The 24,421-nt window shown below is 34.2% G+C and overlaps 1 protein-coding gene across 9 annotated transcripts in view; it reads right to left on the reverse strand.

Moving 5' to 3' along the window:
- EPHA5 (EPH receptor A5) overlaps positions 1-24,421 on the reverse strand; it is a 347,353-nt gene that overhangs the window by 24,173 nt on the left and 298,759 nt on the right. For all 9 annotated transcript variants that reach the window (XM_025435555.3, XM_049093001.1, XM_049092998.1 and 6 more), the window contains 6 exons: positions 24,003-24,070; positions 22,282-22,407; positions 18,468-18,653; positions 5,101-5,162; positions 3,521-3,730; positions 521-670 (listed from right to left, as the gene is read on the reverse strand). In XM_025435555.3, coding sequence (XP_025291340.1) covers positions 521-670; positions 3,521-3,730; positions 5,101-5,162; positions 18,468-18,653; positions 22,282-22,407; positions 24,003-24,070 — 802 coding nt within the window. The remainder of the gene's footprint in view (positions 1-520; positions 671-3,520; positions 3,731-5,100; positions 5,163-18,467; positions 18,654-22,281; positions 22,408-24,002; positions 24,071-24,421) is intronic.

Below are 24,421 nucleotides of genomic sequence, written 5' to 3' on the forward strand. Positions count from 1 at the left end.
AAAAAAAAATCTGTGTTTTTCCCGAATTAATAGACAATCCAACTCTTCTTACATGTTTTTTTTTTAATTTAAAGAAACACAGATTATTATTTTCTATTCCCTCAGAGCATCCACTATTAAATCAATATCATTCATCCTTTTGGTTTGGAGTATTAGCTGCCTTTATCAAATGCAAATCATAAAACCTTGGCTGTCAGTATTCATTCTCTGATGGCTCGTTCTTCATCTTTGAAAATGGTACTGACATAAAATGAGTGAACCGTCACTATAATACAGCTAAAACTGTCTGGCAAGGGACTGAGCTTTTATGTAATAGTGACTTCCTATCCTTTGTACTAACTTATTTTGAGTTTCTGCATAAAGGCTATTTCAACAACAACAAAACAGATCAGAGGGTAAGCAAAGTATTTCATTTTTTTTAAAGCAACTGTCATTGTGAGAAATGAAAGATTTTCTGTCTCCTGACTCAGAGAACAAAGCATTTCATCCCAAACTGGAGGGAGAGTAGTTCCATACTTACGTCTTGATTGGTCATCTCCCAATAGGGCCGCTCTCCATAAGACACAACCTCCCACATCACTATTCCATAGCTCCAGACATCACTGGCAGAGGTAAACTTTCGGAAAGCTATAGCTTCTGGAGCAGTCCATCTGATTGGAATTTTGCCTCCCTAAAATGGAAAAAGAATAAAAGAATTCCCACATCTTTCAAATGAAACTCAGGATATTGCTTTCTTGGTGGAAAGATCTAGAAAGAGATGTAGCATTTTTAAGTGAATCTGTTTGACAGCATGCAGTCTCTTTTCACATATCTCAGCCCGTAAGCACTTGTAGACTGACTACTAATTGGCTGTCCGGAAGGTTTCTGGTTTAAATTCTGTTTGACTACTGGAACACATACAGGACCCACATCTCAATTACAGTATCATGATGGCAGCTCTGAGAGGGGAAAGCAGGCAGTCAAGCAAATCAATAAGGTATACTTTCATGACTTTCTAACGAAGAGTAAAGGACTCAAATTCCCAGGGTGTTTTTTTTTTTCCTTTAACATAGGAATTATGAATGGTAAGTCTTGATTGCTGAATGCAACCCTGAGAGGTTTAACAGTTAATAAGACAAGCGTGAAAGTCAGATATAGTTATATTTCTTCTGTCATTGTGCAATTTCCTTTAGTCTTGATTTCTCTTATTTTCTGCCAACCTCTTTTTGTATTTGTTCTGTTATAGGCTGTTTTTAATTTCACCTAAGAGACAGGTATCTCATTCAATTTAACCGAATTAAAAATTATGGAAATATTAGATTGTGGGGGAAAAACTTGACATTACCAACATTTGGAGACTTTTACATGGTAAAAAAAAAAAAAAAAAAAAAAAAGGTTTGGCAGATTTCCTCTTAGTTCACAAAAGAAACACTTTGTATCCTGTAGGCAAACCCAGGAAACCAAACATTTCATCCACAGGCAAAAATATATTAAAGGGGGAAGGGCATAGGTTTTGAATATTTTCTTGTATAAAAGATGAAGAGCAGCCTTTGCCATCCCATTTTGCAGAGAAGAAATAATTTAATTCATACACTACCAAAAGTGGAACTTACGTTGCTCTTTATGAACCAAAGTTTCAGGACATGAGGAAATAAGAGTTTGAGGTAATGTCTGAAATTGTTCTGTGAGCTCAGGTTAATTTGGACTACTCAAACTGTGTTTAAATTATCTGCTCCTTACATATATGGTAACACCACTTTAAGAAGACCTTCCTTATACATACTTTTGTTAATTAAATATTCATAGGTAATTAAATGATGGGTAAAATCACATCATTAGACATGGCCCTATGTCATTGTGATATTCTATTACGTATTATCACTATTCCTTTTAAAAATATACTTTGTTGATTACTTTAAAGTGGAGCCTAGAATTTTTCTCCTGGTCCTCTGACCATCATATTTGATGTCACAAATATCTGAAGTTCCCTTATCTTCTTATCTCTTAGTATATGGATTCTCCACAAATTGCTATCATGGCTCATCTCAGAGGAGTAAGCCTTAAGGGTCTTGGGAACTCTGCCTCCCCTTCCACCCTTTTCTCCCCACCCCAGCACACTACATTGACACAGACCTTGACAAATCTATCTTATGCATTTAACTAAGACATCAACCAATCATACTGGGAATGGATTTTTCTATAAACTCCCTCTTGCTTAGGCTAAGTTTATTAAGTGTAACCCTAATCCCAAGAGAATTCTTAACTGAGGCTTCATTTAAGGCAAATAATGACAATGATAATTAGGTCTAGAAGAAGAAGGATATCCCATCAATTAACTGATTGATTTATTAAGCTAACCATTAGAAGACTTTGTTTGCTTAGATAAGTTACTCTTGATTTTCAGTATAGTACAGTCCCTAAACATGCATGAATCACAAAGCAATACTGAAAAAAAAAAAGCAAACAAACAAAAACAGCCTTATAATCTACAAAAAGAGTTTATTGTTAGACTATGAGTGGAAGCCATTTTAAAAAATTGAATTAAAGAAACAAATGTGTAATACATATATCTTAAGAATGTGAGATGCCAGAAGTGTTCTTCTGTACTGAAACAAAAGTTAACTGAATCTTATAGTGAAAAAGATATGATGAGAAATATTCCTAGCTTCACAGGGAGTTGGAACATTAAGGATATCTAACTTCATGTTTTCTTGACATTGAAAAGATTTATAATTAACCAAATACAGTTTCTCATAAGGGATTCAAACTCAAAAGGTGCAATACATAGACTGTTCAGAAAATTCTGTTGTACCAAATACCCACAGTTGTCCACAGAAAAAATCATCAGATACATACTATATCGATTCAGGAAGCAATTACTTTGCTGGAAGAGGACGTTGATTTATGCTAATTATGACAACATGAGTTAGTGACCAATTTTCCATAGATGTGGGCCTAACAGTTAATATAGCATGTCAGGGAAGTAATTAGGCATTAAAATACCTCCAGTAAATCAAAACTTTTTGAAGGAATAGTTCTTTTATTCCCTACCATGTGAATCCTTAAATGGTAGGTTTAGATATTTCTGTATTTCTTTTAAAAAATATAGACACTATAGTACAGAGACTTTAAGCTACCCAATAATGTTATACACATTTATTTGTCCATATATATAAAATATTTATTGCTTTTAATGTAGGAGATTCTCTCTTTAACTTTCTTTTACCTTTAAAACTGTTTAATTTTTATAATGTTGTATTCACTCTGAACTCAAAGTTTTTGTTTCCTGTATCTGTAGGAAGAAAACTGAATTATTATGCCCCATAGAGTGAACACTTTGTTTATTTGAGTTTAAAAGGGAAATTTGCAGATATTTAACAAGTAGAATTATCTGGACTTTTTAACTCCCCCTCCCACCAGCCCTTTCTCTCTCTGTCTTCCTATGTGAGAGGAATGTCCTCTTTGCTATTTCCTTTAAAAATCGTTAAAAATTAAATGTCTCTAGTCTAGTGTTTCAGAAATGCATTCTGTTAGATCTTACCCTCGTGGTGTAGGCTGCCTCAGGATCATCTTCCAGCACCCTGGAAAGTCCAAAGTCAGACACTTTGCACACAAGGTTACTGTTGATTAAGATGTTTCTGGCAGCAAGGTCTCTATGCACGTAACCCATGTCGGAAAGGTACTTCATTCCTGCAGCGATGCCTCTCAGCATGCCAACGAGCTGAATCACGGTGAATTGCCCATCGTTTTTCTATTAAAATGATGTCGAAATATTAATCCAGCAACAACAATCACTGGGGGGAGATTTGAAAGGATCTGCCTTCAAACCCCAAATGAATACTCTCACCAAATTCATATGCAATTTCTAACTGAAGGAGGATGGAAGGAGTTATGAAATAAATCATTAACTTTGTACCCTGGATCAGTCCTCTGCTTGGTCAAAGCCTCTCAAGGCTTGAAAGCCCTTGTCAAAAATCGAAGTTAGTTGCCCTTTTCTGCATTGCAATTCGTTTATTCTCAGTCGTTGGGGGCAGTATTTCATCATTCTGACCTAGTACCTGCCTTAGACAAACACTGTAACTTTTTTTGGGTGCTTTAAGATAAGCTAGCTGGAAAGGCACGTTGGGGTGAGCCCGAAGTGGCCGGAGATGGAGATCCTTCAGGCACACATGGGCACACGTGGGAGGAGGGACGTGCCAGAGCCATGACCAGGACAACACTGGTGACTCTTGGCAGCTTGCTGTCTTTGTCAAGGGCACCGGACTTAGGTGCAGCCACACAGCCTAAGGCCCAACAGATGATTATTTTGCAATAAAGGGATGATACAGCCGTAAGAGACTAGAGAACTTGAAAACATGCATAAGAAATCCGGTAACAGAATCTGGGGGAGGCTGGAGATCACTGTGCCGTCACCTCCCCTAATCAATGGTAGGAGTCACTATAGGAAATGTGGAAAAGTGACAGCCTATAAGGTTCAACTGGGCCTGCAAATATGTTACACCGTTGGCACGAGCTATTTGGTAACATAACGAGTTTCCAACAAGTAAAATTTGGATGCTTGCACATAAAACAGAATCTTTTCCTGCAACACAGAAGGTCTGACAGCATTAGTGATATTGTCTGTCACCATATGACCACTGCACCTGCACAAGTCGTGGCTGGCTCTCAGATGGGTTATAAGCCCGTTTAACTTCTTCATCAACACAGATGATTTGCATGGACCTTTTAGACGACTTTTCCTTACTCTGCCTGATATTAGACATTCTGAGAAAGTTAGGTACTTGCAAAAAATGCTTCTCTTTTTTTCCCCTTTCCTCTATCCTTCCTTTCCACCTCCCCTTCCTTTCTTCTGTCTTTCTTTCAATTTTTTTTATTTTATTTTTTTGGGGGAAGGAAATTAACATTCACTTAAATAGAACTGTAGGGACATATGATTTTGGATTTAAGCTTCTAGAAAGGACAATTTACAAACCAAAGTTTATTTTTTGAAGTATGACTATTCCGACTCCAGATATTTCTATTGATTTATAAGTTCTGCTCAAAAGTGGCTCAATTTCAGCTTCAATGTCATAGTCAACATACAAGCAACACTTTGAATAATTAAATTTGTTTCAGACCTACCTTTAAAAATGTATCTAAAGAGCCATTTTCCATGTACTCTGTCACTATCATCACTGGTTTGCCTGAAAAGAAAACAGTGGTATGAACTGCAACTTTTTGATTTTGCATTCTTATCCAGAAAAACTTTACTAGAAGGTGTGATTTTTGTTCATACTGTATATAATTCTTTTGAAAAGTGTCCACTTTGAGTAGCAAGTAAATTCATGACATGATGGTATCTTCGTGTAATGTGAGGGGGCAGTGAGAAGAAACTTATCAAAAGATTAATAACAGATTGACCTTTAAGATATAACAATACATAATTTTCAACACTAAAATCAATTTATGTAAAAATGAGTTTAAAGATACATTTTATTTTAATAGAGGTAATGGTATAATGTGCCAAATAATATCCAGCAAAGAATTGTGAATGTATTTATCTTTTCCACAATTCTGAATAAAAGCTCTTATCCCATCTAACTGCACTGCTTGTGATCCCTTGAATATATGTTGTATTTTGCTAACTTTATTTCTCTATTCTTGTAACTCCTTTCCTCATTCCTACCTCACTCTCCCTTCTCTGTCACACACTTACAATCTCTGTCAATCCAGTGTTTTTCATTCTTCAACTCTGTTCTAATTTCTCTTGCTATCTGGAAATTTCTCTTGTAATCATTGTTTCCTCCCTCTCTCATGTCTGATGCAGGGGTGCAAGGTAGAGATTAGCTGGACAGACTGTGGAGTCACACTGTGTGGCTTTGAATCCCAGATCAATCACTTATTATGATGCAATCTTGTGCAAATCAATCATTACCTCTGTGCCTTGATTTTCCCATCTGTAAAAGATGGATGTTAATGGCACCTAACTCGTAGAGTTGTGGTGAGCATCCAGCAAGACATAAGGATCTGCAAGTCACTTAGAATAGGGCCTATCACTTAGAATTTGCTGGTTAAACTTTTTGCTGGATATAAGTTGTCTATGAGAATAGATCGTATTTTATCCCCTATAAAATTCAGGCACTTTGTATACAATATATCTGTGATACAAGGTTAAAAATACAAGACCCAAAATCCTTCTTTATATGAGAAAATATCTAAAACATGAGTGTTAGTTTTATCACTTCACATTAATCTCACTATATTTTAAAGCATGCCCCTTTCCTATTTAATAAAGCATGCTACGTAAAGTTTGTATTAGTTTAAAGTATTTTGAGGTAAGTAAAAAGAGATCTTATGTCAAAAAATGCTATCTTATATGTCTATTAATTTTTTTTATGTCTATTAATTAACTTATTTTATTAGGAGGGAAAACAACGCTTGTACAATCAGGAGATTGTAATGATTGCATTATAATGAATGTAGTGGCATTCTCCAGAAAGACATCTGTATTTTACTTAAGAAATCATTACTTCAAGTCATAGAATTAGAACATGCATATTTATTCATACAACACTATTTAGAAGTACAAATAAAGCTATAGAAAGTTAGACAATTGCATATGAAAAAGAAATAACTAGGAATAAAGATTTTTTTCATTTCAAGATCAAGATCACTTAAAACGTATTATTTGGAATAATAAGGTGGGACTGTCTTACTTAGATAACTATATCTTTTTAAAATACTTCAGAAGCAATATTCTTTTAATGAAATGCTATGAGTATATTGCAAAGCCAGATACATTTCTCTCTTCCTGTTTAATGTTTATAAAAGTAATTTAAAATGTTTGTCTGAAATAATTCACTTGGCATATATTTGTAGATGCCTGTATTAGGTGAAACGCCACATATGCAGAGAAGGAGCACTGGATGTGAAGATATCATTTGATCTAAACTTTGAAGACTGCAGGGGTCACTGATGTAATAAAAGGTGACAGATATTCCAGGAAGAAGAGGCAGCATGTGCCAAGCTGACAAGTCATGAAAGAACCCATCAAGTTCAAATATGGGTAGAGCTCTGGATTTTCACTTTGTCGATGCAAAAGTGATGGGAGATGAACTGGGAAAGACTTTATTTTAAAACTGACTGGGCCTACACTAGTAAAAAATAAAAAGAAATACGGTTCATAATGTATTTGTAAATGTCTGTCACAACACAACAGAAGAAAAGATTATAAATAGTTTTTTTTCTTTAATATAATTTTAATCAAGGCTCATGAGTAGAGAAAGGCTTCTAATTTAACTTTAATTATATTGCCACACCTGTTTTAATTCAGACAGATTTAAAAAGAGACTAAATTCTGTTTTGGACCCTCGTGGTCCCATTCTCACATCAGAGGGCCCATTACAGACTTTCATTAACGTTGAAGCCCCTTTTCTTTCTAAAGTCCACAACTAATATGCCACCCCAAGGGTGAAAGCCAAAATATTTGACACCTGCGTTGGCATGGGTACATATGTGTCAGAAGTTCCACCGGCTATAGTGCTGGAGTATCCAGAATATCCTGCTGTACCAGACATCATCACCCCTTCATTTGGCTGGTTTCAGGAATTCAGATGTAACCAGGATGAAACTGAGTAGTCATACAAAGGGGACATATGAGTAATCCTGGCACCAGCTTTTTATCAAACACTAACAAAGTATTCTAATAAATTTAGAGATAATAGAGTCAAAGGGTATGTACCAGCTAAACTTCAGCCCTGATCCAATTAGAAGGAGGCCTACATTTTCTGGAATCAGCCTGGGTAGCTCTTTTATTCTGACTCTGACTCTCACTTACAGAAATCCACTGGGGGAATTGTCATAGTATAATTGGAATTGGAAGAACTGATTTCCAACAGATATTCAGAGAAAATAGTCTTAGATTTCCCTCATTGGCACCTCTCAGCTCATAATATATGAGTAGGTATCTTGTCTATCAAACTGATACTCTGATCTTAGTCCATCATTATCAATTTGACCCCACTCCTTTATGATTGTAGCATCTCCCTGATAGTTCTACTTATGAAATTTTCAGTTTTCTTCTACTTTTTTTGTAGAATTTCTTCATTTTATCTACCCTTTAATTTTTTTTTTTTTTTATTTTTTTTTATTTATTTTTTTTTTTACCCTTTAATTTTTAGACTCTTACTTTTCTTTTACCATTATGGGTCAGTGGTAAATATTTAGTATTTCTCACCCAAGGTATATTGAGTGTAAGTTGGATGGAAGTCCTATGTAAAAAAAAATTTTTCTTTGGTGAGTTTGTTCCATAAATTCAATCCAAATTCACTGAGCTTAGAATAAAAAAAAATTACACTGGAAAGAGAATGAACTGATCAGAAGACTTATAGACTTTGAATAATATACATTTGGAAAGAAAAAAATACATTTACTTTTTAGGGAAATGGGCACCTGGCATTTGTTCTGTAAGATTTCTTAGATTTCATCACCTAGTTTTAAAAGTCAGATTAATTATTTATGACAGTGTAGGTTGTAATGTCAATAAGGAAAATATTATTTGAGAAGCATGATAGGGAACTAAAACACTTCTCACATTTTAGAATATGGGAGAAAAGCAATTAAAATGAATGTTTGCAAACAAGCAGGATCTTCTTTTGTTGACAAGAATAAGACACTTTAGGACCCATTCGATTATTTTTTATGCTTGAGTCATTTTAATGCTAATTATATTTAGTTTGGCTTATGTTTTGTCTCAGTTCCTGCTAGCCTGCAAGAATGACATAGCAATAATTAATGTGGCTCACTCTAACCCTTGTAAATTCAATAAAACTGTAGAAATCATTTTCCATTATCCAGCTCAAAGTACAGACAAAGAATAGATTTGCCAATAATTTTGAAAGCATATTATCAAAAATCTATATAAAAAGAGCTCAGAAAGCATGTCAAAACATGATTCTAATCACAGAGCAGAGTTTTTATATTATTTTATATTATTTACCAAAGATCTAGCTCAGGCAGTCTAAGTATTAATAGAAGCATATTATTTGTGGAATTCACCAACCTTGTATTTAGTCATTCAGTTTTGGTAATCACAAAAGAGCTACAATCTGTTGATTTATTGAATTTTCACTCTTTATAAGGCACAATGTTATTTTTAATCTTATTAAATTCCGTAACAGTGGTATTACAGAATAAATTTTTCAGAGAAAGGAAAGTGAGGCTTAAAAAGATTCAATGTATGACTTGAGTTGACTAGTGCCAATATATAAGAACCAAAGCTGAGAATCTAATTTATGTCCACCTGACTATAAAAGATGTTTTCCTTTCCTCCACACCATGATGCCTATAGCTTTAAAACACTTATTTTAAAATTAAAATTTTAGTTTAAAATCTCACAAGTATTTACTCTTTTGTGTTACCACAAACTTGGTAATCATGACTGTTGCTGTGACAAACTATCCAGCCACTAATGGCAGATCTAGAGGAATTTAGCTTTTCTCAGTAAATAATATATCCTTACATATGACTATTACTTACATATGTTCTGAGTGTTCTGAAATATTCTATAGTGAAATGGTCTTGGATTCTATTTATATGGAGGTATACAAAGCAATAAAACCCATAGAAACAGAAAGTAGAAATGTTATTGCTAGCAGCTGGAGAAGGAAGGGAGAGTTGCTCTTCAGCATGTATAAATGTTCAGTTTGCAAGACAAAAGAGTTGTGGAGATCATCTGTACAACATGTGGTTATAATGAACAATATACACTTGAAAACATAAGAGGACAGATACATGACATGGGAGGTTATTTTACTGCAGTGGAAAAACTGAGTTTGATTCCTTATTCTGTGATTTTTTTGGTGCTAATGTCCATCACAAATCCAAGACAGGAGAGAAATGCCACCCTTGGTAAAGTAATCCTTTTCCATAAGGTATCTCAGAGTTAAGTGAAACAAACTTTGGGGAGTGTTGATCTAGCCCTTGTCTTTCAGAGCGTTGCCCTAACAGTCAGCAGAGCTATCACTGGGGAGCGTATTAGAAGTGCATAATCTTAATGCTCAAGTTGATCTATTGAAACAAATTCTACATTTTAGCAATATCCTCAGAGGCACATAAAATTTTGAGAAACCGTAAACTAGGCCACATTGCAAAAGTTGCAGCTAAATCTGGGCTTATTATTTTATTTGCATTGATACCACATGCTTTTCTGAAACCATTAGCTCATCAATAAACACTTGATACCACTTAGGGCTCTACTCAGGGAGCATTTGATTTAGAAGCATCATAATTCACTGGAGAATAATTGTCACTGGGTTTCTCTTAGAAATATTTTACAAGACTTGTAAATAATTAAAAGTATGCCTCTGCTTATACTTACATATCTACAGTTTTATTTCACTCTGTCATTCTATTTGGATGATATTCCATTTAGTATACTAAAACCTGCAGCTGTTTGAAATTACTTTTATTTTGACCCCAAGGGAAACTTGAGATAAGTCAAATATTGTGGTTCAATTATTAATGGTTAACCAGAAAGTGGAATCTTATGCTTAGAACTGGAAGAGATAATGCTTATTAAGGGGATAAGGATGGAGGACAAAGTATGGGGCAATTAGAAGGGTACTTGTATTTTAATTCCATTATTATCCTTAGTTGTTGATAACATTTTAGGGAAAAATCATTTATAACATTATGTAATTTTAATTTGGAGAAAGATGATAAAATAAAAGGTCTATATACCTTATCTGAAACAGGAACATGAAAATAGTAATGTCTCTATAAATAGAAACTCAAAACTTTCTGTAATACTATCCTCTATTTCAGATCCTGTACACTGATAAGCTTTCTCATTTCTCAAATTAATAATGATTTAGAATTGTTCAGACATTAGTGAAGGTAGATGATTACTGATGGTGTCAGAAATTATGGACTTTTCAGAGGAGGTGGGGAATCCAAGAATTAAGAAATCTGACAGCTTGTTTTATTAATGGTGAAATAATTTAAAACTATATAAAAATAATAAATTAAAAATAATTTAAAACTATATTGTTTTATTTACTAATAACAAATCTATGAACCAATAAATTTTGTTTCTATAGTTCTATTTTTTTCAGATAAGCAGGGTTTAGATTTTATCAGGAAGAGCACTTGCAAATGTCTAATAATTATTTTGTATTTCTTAAACCTCATTCTATGCCCTAACAAAGAAAAACAGGTACTGAGTTAATGAACTGGATTTTATTTCTATTCACCTTTTTTTTTTATTTTTAAGATTTTATTTATTTATGACAGAGAGAGAGAGAGAGAGAGAGAGAGGCAGAGACAGAAGCAGGATCCATGCAGGAAGCCTGATGTGGGACTTGATCCCGGGTCTCCAGGATCACACCCCAGGCTGAAGGCGGCACTAAACCGCTGGGCCACTGGGGCTGACCTGGTTTATCACTGGTTCATAGAATTTCTTCTCCCCCCACACCTTTTTTTTTTAAGATTTTATTTATTTATTCATGAGAGACACAGAGAGATAGGCAGAGACATAGGCAGAGGGAGAAGCAGGCTTCCTACAAGGAACCAAATGCGGGACTCAATCCCAGGACCCTGGGATCACGCCCTGAGCTAAAGGCAGACAGACACTCAACCACTGAGCCACCCAGGCATCCCTAGACTTTGTTTCTTTATGTGAAATGCACAATATAAAATTCAAGCATACTCATACTTCAAACATTTTCATTTTTAGGACTAAAGGTAAATCAATCACTGCATGCTTACAGGCCTCTCAAATGTAAATTGTCCAAACTGAAGTACTGATTACTAACCACAGTCTTGCTCCTCCTAATCTTTTCCCCATAAATGGCAATTCCTTTCTTTGAGGAACTCATGACAAATAATTTATAATTATTGTTGACTCCTCTCTTTTTCCTATACTCCATATCTAAATCACAAGAAACCTTCCTGTGATTGTCTTCAAAATATATATAGAATTCAACTACTACCATCATCTTGTTAGATCAGTATCCTAATCTAATTCATAATGAAAAAAAATTCATAATGAGGTATGAATAATGTCAGTAGCCTCCCATGGTCTCCCAGCCTAAACACTTGGCTCTATGCTTAACATGGCAGCCTGACTGATCTTGTACACAGATACCAGATTCCATCACATCTTGGTTCTAAAGGCTGCAAAGCACAGATTAAGAGATAGTCTTTACAGGGACCAAAGTGTGCACTATCTACCCTCCTAGTACATTTCCAAATTAAGCTCTTTCCAGTCTACTCTCCCTCATTCCATTGAAGCAATAATGGCTTTAATGTTTCTTGAACATCCCATACAAGTCTCATTTGAGACTTGCTGGTCCTTATTTCTATAATATTTTGCCCCCGATATCTGTAAGGCCTTCACTTTATTCAAGCCTTATCAGAGAGGTCTAAATAAAATAGAAATAAATAAAATAGAAATCCCCAACCCTCAATAGAAGCAATCCTTAATTTCCTCATCTAGCTTTATTTTCTCATTTAATACATTATAAATGTATTTATTCACTTAGTTTCTGTCTCTCCCACCCAAAGCAAACTTCATAAAGGCAGGAACTCAGTCTGTTTAATTTCTGCTGTATCCTGATTAATAGCAAAAGACATGTATTAGGTGATCAGTTAAAATCATTGAATAAATAAATGTCAAGTGTATGCTGAGTGTTGAAATATGAGATTGGTAATATAAACTCTAAGAGCTTGGGCTTGGAAGGTATGCAAAACTGTTTTTAAAATGTGGCATTATGGGACACCTGGGTGGCTCAGCAGTTGAGCGCCTGCCTTCAGCTCAGGGTGTGATCCTAGGGTCCTGGGAGAGAGTCCCACATTGGGCTCCCTGCATGGAGCCTGCTTCTCCCTCTGCCTGTATCTCTGCCTCTCTCTCTGTGTTTCTCTCATGAATAAATAAATAAAATCTTTTTTTAAAAATGTGGCATTATATTATGCTAATTTTATGATACTGGATGGGGTATTTGACCTCTTTAAAGTCAATTTTCCCTATCTGTAAAATGAGAACAAATACTAGTGTCTAAACCATAGCATTATTGTTCAGATTAAAGGAGATAATAAATTAAGAGAATTAAGCTTAGTAAATTCTTAAAGCAATGTTAATTGTTAGTGGTAGTAATGGCTGTTATATCCAAAATCCTGTGAAAAGATGATCAAACAATTCCCTTCATATGAATATTATTTTTTTCTAAAGACTGACAGTTTTATAAAATAAGGTTTTAAGAATAAAATATAAACTATATATACCTTTAACTAGTTTTAAATGTTTACATAACTGCATTTAGTCATTCACTCATTTAATATCATTTATGTCTGTTTTTAAAATTACCTAATGTGTCTGGCCCTATGATAGAGACTAGGGGAGCTATAAACATACCAGTTTCAAGAAGCTTATTTTGTAGTAAGGATGATAAAACGTGCAGAGGGATAACTATGATACTACGCATAGCAAGATAAAGTGCACAGAAATGCAACTAGAGTGTATAAGATTGTCTCTGGCTGAGAATTTACTCATTCAACAGATCCATGAAATACTACCCATGCTGAGCACTGATCTGAACATATTGGTGAGCAAGGCAACAAAAATCTCTGCTCTTTGAGGCTTAAATTCTAATGTAGAACCAGGAAGCTTTCTTTTACTGAGCTATTTGTGGAACTGGGGAGCTTTTCTTTACTGAGCTATTCAACATTATTTAGTGGTTCCTGTATGCAAGGCAGACACTGAGAATAGAAAGAAAAATGAAGATAAATGACACTGATCTCGTGGAGAAAGCCACATCTGAATTCATCCTGAAGGTCAAGTAGAGCCAAGGAAAGTGGAGAGGACATTCTCGGGCTGAATGGAATATTTCAAAGGGGTAGAACAAGAACTCGACAGAGTTTTTATAGAAAGGAAATAATAAAAGATGCAGTTATGGCTAAAATTATAGTGGGTTAAGCATCAAAGTATATACGTTTTGCTTCATTTGCTTGTTTGGTGATGAAGCATCAGAGGAAAGCAGTGATTTAGTAAAACCTACCCTGGTATAACATCTGTGGAATGGGCTCATGTGAGAAAAGACAAAAGTAGAAAGGCTAGTTTGAAGAGTGTTGAAATGTTCCTGGATAATATATAATAAGAGCCTGCAAAATGGAAGTATCTTTTTTAAGATAAAATGAAATACTATATTTGAAATAACAAATTTATATAAGTCAAAATTGTCTGACAATTTAAACAATCCATTGTCATTGAATGTGCTATCTCTTCAGACATAGAAATAAAAAGAAATAGGGAGAGATTCCTCCAATGTTCCTCTAATATTTTGCTTAAATATATTTATTTTACAAAAGAACCAAATTTATTTGTCCATGACCCTAGATTAAAAAATATAACTATAGGGGATCCCTGGGTGGCTCAGCGGTTTAGTGCCTGCCTTTGGCTCAGGGCGCAATCCTGGAGAGCCAGGATCGAATCCCACGTCGGGCTCCCTGCATGGAGCCTGCTTCTCCCTCCTCCTGTGTCTCTGCCTTTCTCTCTCTCTCTCTGTCTATCATGAATAAATATATAAATAAATCTTAAAAAAGGAAATATAACTATAAATCATTTTAAGACTCAATAGAAGTATTCCTTTAGTCAATTTTGATAATAATTTCCATAAGTGGGGAAAGATAAATCATAAAGAACTTAAAGGTGCTGCAATGAGAAAATTATTTTCCCATTTTTACTTTATTTTTGAATCTCTACAAATAGTAAAATTGGCACTGTATATATTTCATTAAAGCATCTTGTATTGTGAATGAGTCAATTAAGCCTAGATCTGAGGGTTTTTTACATCATTTGTCAGGAAGTCTCTCTAGAATATATAACTATGATATGCCCTGTTTAACAACACATCACAGAATGAATTTGAATTTGGGCCTATGTTTCTGGCACGTAGGGCAGTAATAGGGGAAAGATGAAGGTTCATGATGACACCACCCATAGGAGTGCTACTTCAGACTCCCTACCTCAGTTTCAATCAGAAAAATCACAAGATTTAGTTGCACTTATGTCTCATTATCTGTGTGCTGCAGGTTGAGAATAATTGTTGAATAAATTAGCATCAGATCAGAGAGCATGAAATTAAGGACACAAATAAAGTGAGTTGCAACATGGTAAATTAAAAACAAGTTGAAGACTTCCTCAGCTGAACATCAAGAGGTACATTTATTAAGGGGAAATGCAGTTCGAGTTCACACAGAACTGAAAACAAGACAGAAATATTTTTAATATTTTCATTTTGCTTTATGTATATGTTTAGTTTCATGGCAGCAACATCAAGTAGAATATTTTATTAGGAGATTCGAAATTTCAAATCTGTATTCCTAACCACAGTATTGTTTTTTAGACTAAAATTCAGATAAGATCATTTGTTGATATAGGTTTCAAGTGTGTATAAAATATATGGCAAATTAAGTTAACTGAATGTGAGAAATTTAGTTGTCTTACTTTGCCTCAGCCATGATCCATTCACATTAAACAGTTTATATAATAAATCAGGGATCTATAAAAGTAGGTGAATATAAACTAATAATTTTGGGGACTTATCCACTAGTATCTGATGTATTCACTTAGATTAAAATAAATATTCACTATTCTAATTACCTGCAGTTTTGTTCATACACACAAATATACCTTAATTCAATCTGCATAACAATCATACAAGTTAGGTATGATTTCCCCTTTTTATTGGTGATATTGAAGCTCAAAATGTTAACTAACATGACTATGGACTGGTTTAGCTTTAGGTATGATAGGCTTACATAAATATTTAGGATACTGTCTCTGTCTTCAAGGATCAGATTTTAAAATTTTTTTATTTATTTTTTATTTATTTTATTTTTTTAGCTAGGGAGTTAAAAATATATGCAAAAGGGACAAAATGAAATGAAAGATTTGAATAAGAGTTTTGGCCAAATGAAGGATCATTACAGGCAATTGCAAAAATCTGTACATTGGCACAGTGTTCAAAAGAAGAAGGGAGTACTTTAGGGTGAAGTGATGAGGGATTGTTTCATGGATGTGATGTAATTTGAAAGGGTTTTGAAGGAATTGAAATGGTGGTGAATATGAGAGTGTAAGTTCCAGAGGAAGAGGCAATGTAGGCAGGTCAAAATATCAAGCATGTTAAAATGGACTTAAAAAAACAAAACAAAACAAAACAAAACAAAACAATGCATGTGAAGGAGTTCAGAACATAGGAAGAGATATAAGGAGAAAGTAACGCTATATATTGTTTTAGTACCTGTTCTTTGCCCTGCCCATTCTAGACTTTACCTGTATTCATGTCCCCTCCCTCAATTCACTATCTTTCTTACCCCATGTCACTGATGAGGACTACGTTTTCTGAATGTCTAACTATCTTGTTCAAAGTCACATAGTTTATGGCAGAACCAAAATTACAGTATGTGGCTAGATCTACAGTCCATGTTCTTGACCATTATGCAATACTATCTTCCATAATAGTAATAGTGATCTGGCACTGTTCCAAACATTAAATCTGAACTCATTACAGAAGGTAAACTGGCTGCCTATAGACCACATTTATCCTGAAGAGGTCATGGTCAGAGTTTATTTGAGGAAGTTAAATTTGGCAGCCGTGTTAAGAATGAGATAAAGAAATGAAATGTATCAAATATTTGCCTACTATTATTACCATGACTACAATTAAGAAATATGCTTTATATTATATAGCATCATTACTGCATAAGAAATAATCAATTATCATTATAATTCTTGTTCCTACAGTAGTGCCACAAGCAATCACTCATGTCCTTTTAGGACCTTTCCTTCAGATACAATATAGTCATATTCAAATTTTGATTTCATTTTATTGTACCAGGGATGATCTTTTTTACATCATATTCTCATTACAAATAGTCTTGCTCATTCATCATTGGGTACAATTTTTGTAAAATATTTTAATTTCTCATATTACTAAAAAGTTGTATTTTTTTCCTTATTCTCTACCTTTCTTTCTCTTGTCCCAGCCTCTCACCTTTCTTTAGGAACTTAATTGTGTGATATGACTTTAGGTTGTCCTTCTTACTCCAGCAATAGAAAGCAATACAATACAATACAATGTTATTCTTTGAGTTACTACCCCCCCTTGATAGGGGGTAGTAATGAATATGCATCTGGAGGAAGAAACACACCTAAGTTTTGAAGAAACCTCCCTTTCTGCAGGTTATTTTATTCCTATGCTACATTTCTCAAGGAGAATTCTTACTAGAAATGTGTATCTCTTTAAAACATGGGAAAAAACAATCTAGCAATAAAAGCTGATTCAAAAGTTCAGCCAATTGTCAATATGGTAACTTCCACTTTGGTTGGTTTTAGAACTTGTAAGGGGTTCCTACCTTCTCTCATCTGTGACCTATTGTGAATAAATTATGATTTTGGATTAACTTGTTATATACAAATATTTTGTTAAATACAAATATTTTGACTTGCTTCTTTTGTCTATATAGTGAAAAAGTTGTGTTTCTATTATTACTATTTTGTTTTCCATATTTAAAAGCTAAATAAGTGGGTATTCAATCCACTTATGTCGATAAGTGGCATAATTGGCTATCTAATAAATTGAAATTACTTAAATTGGTGGCATTCATTGAATACATATTGCTGATATGCATATTTAGCATATATAATGTAAAATGTGATTAATAGCAACTGGAAGGTGAACAAATAATTAAAAGCAAGTCTAAAGAATATTCCTTGCTAAAATTTTTAGATGATTTAGAAAGTGGTGAGTAGAACACATAGAAATAACAAAGAAAAAAATGAATTTAAATAAAGACTGCATGTGACCCAAAAATACTTGATTGGATGATGAAAAATTATTTGAACTCTTTGTAATGGGAAGCTTGTCACATAAGCACATTTATAAGACATAAATACATATTTAAAAGAGATGTGAAATTTTAGATAATTTCTGAGTAAAAATTAAATTTTCTTTAAGAAAATGATTAATCTCAAGGAATTTTTCCAACCTTCTGTGGCTGCTGCTTTCCCTAAAATTATTATAAGATCTCAATGAAAAAAAATGAATGAAAGAAATACATCTGTCTTTAAAGAACAGTTTAAAAGTGGCAGGGCACCTATGGTTATAGTAACTCTATCAAATGTTAAACTTCAATGTCACAATCAAAATGTTAAAGTTAATATTTTATTAGGATAAAAAGTGAAAGAGCCAGAAAAAAAAAATGTTGATACATTTACTACTCCTTTTATCTGGTTCCTTTTTCCCTATTAGTGAATTCATAATAAATGAATTAATACATAAGTTTTGAAAAACTAAATAGAAATTCAGGTTCTATTATAATAAAGATATTTTTAATAACATTACTGTGGCTACTTTTCTTTTTATCCTGAAATTCATAATAACATAATAGAAGATACCCAGATATTCATGATACACACACACACACACACATAGAATTTTTACTTTACTTACTTTTGGTCACAACACCTTCCAAGTGAATGATGTTAGGATGATCAAACTGTCCCATGATACTTGCTTCACCCAGGAAATCTCGGCGTTGCTTTTCTGTATAGCCTACTTTCAGGGTTTTGATTGCCACAGGTAATTCTCTTTTTCCTGGAAGTTTCAAACGTCCACTACAAACTTCACCAAATTCACCTTTTCATAAAGATGGAAAAACAAACTCATTTTAAATCCTTACTTAAGTAATATGCTATGGTATTCCTAGAATATTAAGGTTTAGACAAAACAGAATTAATGGAGGAGTCCAAACTTCATTATCAGTGTTAAGAGAATAAGTGGTGCGTTGGGAAAAATCATCTACAGGTGATCATAAAACACTCTGGGGGTTATTAGCTTCATCCATCTCGTCTACAAAAACCTTAATGAAAACATTAGAGAGAAATTAAATTCAACTGATTGAAAATCTCTTCCATCTTCCTTCTCTTTCTACACTAACAGTGCCATAATTAATGTGAAGAGAAAAGGAGGAAAGTTTATAGAAGGACAGAAAAGAAATAATTTTAAGGAAGGGATGATTCATAAATGGAATAACTGAGTGCTTAACCTATGTAAATAGTTTTGGACACTAGAAATTATATATGGAATAGAAAAACAGTAGATGATAAAATCCTATATTTGTAAATACATAATTTTTGTTGGTTTATTTATTTTTTTAATCTTATAAAGCAAACATTTGCTGGTTTAAATATGAGCTCCACAGAAGGAAGAATTAAAATATGATCAATTACATACTATTTTGAAAGCAAGTCAGTTACAAAAGATTTAAAAACATACTATGTTAGATGAAGACATGGACATATACATTCTATATATAAACATGGATCAAAAGAACAAAAAAAAGAAAGGACCAAATTGATAAAATCATGAATGATTGAGGAGAGATCACAACCAATGCCAAAGAAATACAAACAATCATAAGAGAATACTATGAAAGCTTATATGCCAACAAACTTCATGACCTGGAAGCAATGGACAGCTTCCTAGAAACTTACAAGCTACCAAAACTGAAACAGGAAGAAATAGAAAATTTGAAGAGACCCATAACCAGCAAAGAAACTGAATACGTTATCAAAAATCTCCCAAAAACAAAAGTCCTGGGCAGCCCTGGTGGCTCAGAGGGTTTAGCGAGGCCTCCAGCCCAGGGCGTGATAAGGGAGACCCAGGATCGAGTCCCACATTGGGCTCCCTGCATGGAGCCTGCTTCTCCCTCTGCCTGTGTCTCTGCCTCTCTCTCTCTCTGTGTCTCTATGAATAAATAAATAAAATGTTTAAAAAAAAAAAAACAAAACAGAAAACAACAAAAGTCCTGGGCTGGATGGCTTCCTAGGGAAAGTCTACCAAATATTTAAAGAGTTAATACCTATTCTTCTCAAACTGTTCCAAAAAATAGAAATGTAAGGAAAATTCCCAAACTCATTCTACAAAGCTATCATTCCCTCGATCTCCAAACTAGACACACACCCGACTAAAAAGGAAATTAAAGGCCAATATCACTGGTGAACATGGATGCAAAAATTCTCAATAAAATACTAGCAAATCAAATTCAACAGTACATTGAAAGAATTATTCACCACAGTCAAGTGGGCCACAGGGTGGTTCAATAATTGCAAATCAATCAACATGATACACCACATTAATAAAAGAAAAGCTAAGAACCATATAATCTGTCAGTAGATGCAGAAAAAGGCATTTGACACAATACAGCATCTTTTCCTGATAAAAACCTTCAACAAAGTAGGGATAGATGTAATACACCTCAATATCATAAAGGCATATATGAAAGACTCACAGCTAATATCATCCTCAATGGGAAAAGAACTGAGAACCTTCCCCTATGGTCAGGAACAAGTCAAAGATGTCCACTTTCACCGTTATATTTAACACAGTACTGGAAGTTTTAGCCTCAGCAATCAGACAACAAAAAGAAATAAAAGGCATCCAAATTAGCAGGGAAGAAGTCAATTTCATTATTTGAAGATAACATGATACTCTATGTAGAAAACCTGAAAAACTTCACCCCAAAATTGCTAAAATTCATACTTGATTCAGCAAAGTTGCAAGATATAAAATCAGCATGTAGAAGTTTGTTGCATAAGATACCTAGGAATAAATCTAACTAAGGAAGTAAAAGACCTGTACTCTGAAAACTATAGAACACTTACGAAAGACATTGAAGAGGAAACAAAGAAATAGAAAAGCATTCCATGCTCATGGATTTCGATTCTGAAAAAAAGAAAAACAAAACTGGAGGCATCACAATTCTGGACTTCAAGCTATATTACAAAGCTGTAGTGATCAAGACAGTGTGGTACTAGCACAAACACAGATACACAGATCAATGGAACAAAAGAGTGAACTCAGAAATGGACCCACAACCTATGGTCTACTAATCTTTGACATAGTAGGAAAGAATATCCACTGGAAAAGTGACAGTTTCTTCAACAAATGGTGTTGGGAGAACTGGACAGCCATGTGCAGAAGAATGAAACTGGACCACATTCTGATACCATACACAAAAATAAATTCAAATGGATGACAGACCTTGATGTGAGACAGGAAACCATCAAAATCCAAAAACACTGGCTGAAACCTCTTTGACTTTGGTGGGAGGGAGGCACTTCTTACTAGACATGTCACCATAGCCCAGGGAAAACAAAAGCAAAAATGAACTACTGGGACTTCATCAAGATAAAAAGCTTCTGCATAACAAAGGAAACAATAAACAAAATTAAAAGACAGCCTATGGAATGGGGGAAGATATTTTCAAATGACATATCTGATAAAGGGTTAGTATCCAAAATCTACAAAGAATATATCAAACTCAACACCCAACAGGCAAATAACCCACTTAAGAAATGGGCAGAAGACATGTATAGACACTTTTTCAAAGAAGACATACAGATGGCTAACGGACACATGAAGAGAGATGCTCAATATCACTCACCATACAAATCAAAACCACAATGAGAAACTACCTCACACCTGTCAGGATGACTAAAATTAACAGCACATGAAACAACAGGTGTTGGTGAGGATGTGGGGAAAGGGGAACCATCTTGCACTGTTGGTGGTAATGGAAACTAATGTAGTCACTCTGGAGAACAGTATGGAGGTTCCTTAAAATGTTAAAAATACAACTACTCGACTACCCAGCAATTGCACTACCAGGTATTTACTCAAAGGATAAAAAAATACAGATTCAAAGGAATATGTCACCCTGATATTATAGCAGCATTAACTACAATAGCCAAACTATGGAGGGAACCCAAATGTCCATTGATTGATGAATGGATGAGGGAAAAAAAAAATATATATATATATATATATAGGAATATTACTCAGCCATCAAAAAAATGAAATCTTGCCATTTGCAATGACATGGATGGAGCTAGAGTGTATTATGCTAAGTAAAATAAGTCAGTCAGAGAAAGAGAAATACCATATGATCTCATTTATATGTGGAGCTTAAGAAAGAAAACAGATGGATGTATAGGAAGGGGGGTGGGAAGGAAAAAAGGAGGGAGGAAAACAGCCCATAAGAGATTCTTCACAAAAGAGAACAAACTGAAGTTGTTCAGAGGTGGGTGGGGGATGAGCTAGATGGGAGATGAGTACTAAGGAGGGCACTTAGGATGAGTTGTATGTAAGTGATGGATCACTGAATTCTACTCCAGAAACCGACATTGCACTATATGTTAAGTACCTAAAATTTAAATTTAAAAAATACAAATAAATAAAAGTCTGGGTTACAACAGTGTTGTACCTGCTCCAATAACTCTTTCAATGGTGATGCATGAAGCTTCTATCTCCTTGGCAAATTCATGGACAGCTTGATTGGGATCCTCATAGGTGTGTGGATCAATGTAAGTTCTTACTCCCGGCAGTTTAACTGGAAAGACAATTGTGCATTAAAATATAAGTGCTAAAAAATAAAAAAAATAAAAATAAATAAAATAAAATACAAGTGCTTGTGATGGATGAATGAAATCATAAAGATTATTAACATGCAACTATGGCTTAAATCCCTAATTCCTAGAAATGGCCAAGCTGCAAGGATAGCTCCTCTCCTGAGTTATTGGAGTCATTTGTATAGCTTGCCATTTTTATCATTTAAAAAATCTGGGTTTTTGGCATGTACATGAAATACATATATGACAGCATATTTGAATAGATATAGCTTTCCACAATAATGTTCAGAGTCTCTGAGCCAAACTAAGATAATTTTGTTTACTAAACTGGGCAATGGAATGCTACTGCATTGTTGTTTGTTATTCCGTTGCACTTAAAATGCTATCACAGGGATGCCTGGGTGACTCAGTTGGTTAATCTGCCTTCTGCACAGGTCATGATCCCAGGGTGGTGAGATAGAGCCCTGCATCGGGCTCCCTGCTCAGTGGAGAGCCTGCTTCTCCCTCCCTTTGCTACTCCCCCTGCTTGTGTTCTCTCTCTCTCTCTCTCTCTCTCTCTCTCTGTCAAATAAGTAAATAAATAATATATATTTTTTAAAATACCATACAGATAGTTAATTTTGGTTTTACAAAAAATGATTTTAAATAATTTTTCTGGTACTTTGATCCAGTAAGGCTGACACAGAAGTCAAAAGAAAAAGAGAAGTTCTATTTCTCACTCTACCCCTGTTACTGCATGACTTTATACAAGACTAACATTTTGTGAGCCTCTGTTTCATCACATTTAATGACTATCAATTTCACGAGTTTTTTTTTTTTTTTTAGGTTAAATACCATTAAATAATACAGGACTTATGAAAATAGATTCAATGCTTTGCAGCATGAATTATGGCTTTAATGATTTTGACTTTTATGGTCACAGCAGAGTGACAAAAACAAAAGAAACTTTATTATCTACTTGGCACATCAACAAATGCTATACTACTTATGAAAAAAATGTACATATTAAAATGCAATTAATTAGAACTCATTTAGGCTAATTTTTAAAGCATGTTATCAAAATGACTTTCTGTGTTTTAAAAAGGACAGTCTTTCGAATCATTGAACAAAGGTTGTTGCTACAGGAGCTGCTTAGGGAAATTCATACTATAATGCTAGAGAAAGAAGAAAAAAATATTAAGAAATTTTATTCATTTCATCTGATGGTGTTTTTTTTTTTTAATGGTGTTATTTAACGATAAGTTTCTACTGACTGTGTTGCAAAAATATTAGATTTGGCCTGGAAATTTGGTTTGAAACATAACAGCTTTTTATATTGATTGAAAAGGTTTTTTTTTAAAAAAATAATTATAATAAAGGTGTACTTTTAAAAATTGAACAAACCTCCAGCTGTTGTCTAGAGTCAGGCAGCAATGCCCCCAAGCCCATGTGCTTTACAAGAACATAACAGAACACTTACATTTTGTAAAGACAATATTATGGTCAGTTATTACAAATCTCCTTGTCTGAAGATAAAGAAAATAACAGTAAAATCTCTTCTATTTTGTTTTCTCTTGATTTTTTACAATTTGCTTACTGTGCCCATTATGAAAATGCATCTTTTCCTCTTCTGGATCTTGTTTTGCTTTGCTGTAACCACACCGCCTGGAACAGAGTAAGCTACAATTAACCACATCTCCAAGTGTTGAATCACATACAGCCCAGAAGCATGAAACACAATTGAAATGATTGCAGCCCTAACTGATTTTCACACTAGTAGCATGAAAAAACATCAATCCTTCTATTGGATGAATCACATTTCCCCCACCAGTATCTCTCAGTCTTGCCCAGATTTCACTGAGAAGTCAGAAGCCATCCAAAGTCATTTTTTTTAAAAAACCTCTTCGCTAAACCACACTTTCAAAAATTTTCTTTTCCCTTTCCTACTTTTTTTTTTTTTGCCACCTCAGAAGCAGAATGAATTGCCCAAAATATGCCTCTGATTCAATAGTGTCC

This window comes from Canis lupus, chromosome 13 (assembly GCF_003254725.2).
Source record: "Canis lupus dingo isolate Sandy chromosome 13, ASM325472v2, whole genome shotgun sequence".
In the NCBI taxonomy this organism is placed as follows: Eukaryota; Metazoa; Chordata; class Mammalia; order Carnivora; family Canidae; genus Canis; species Canis lupus.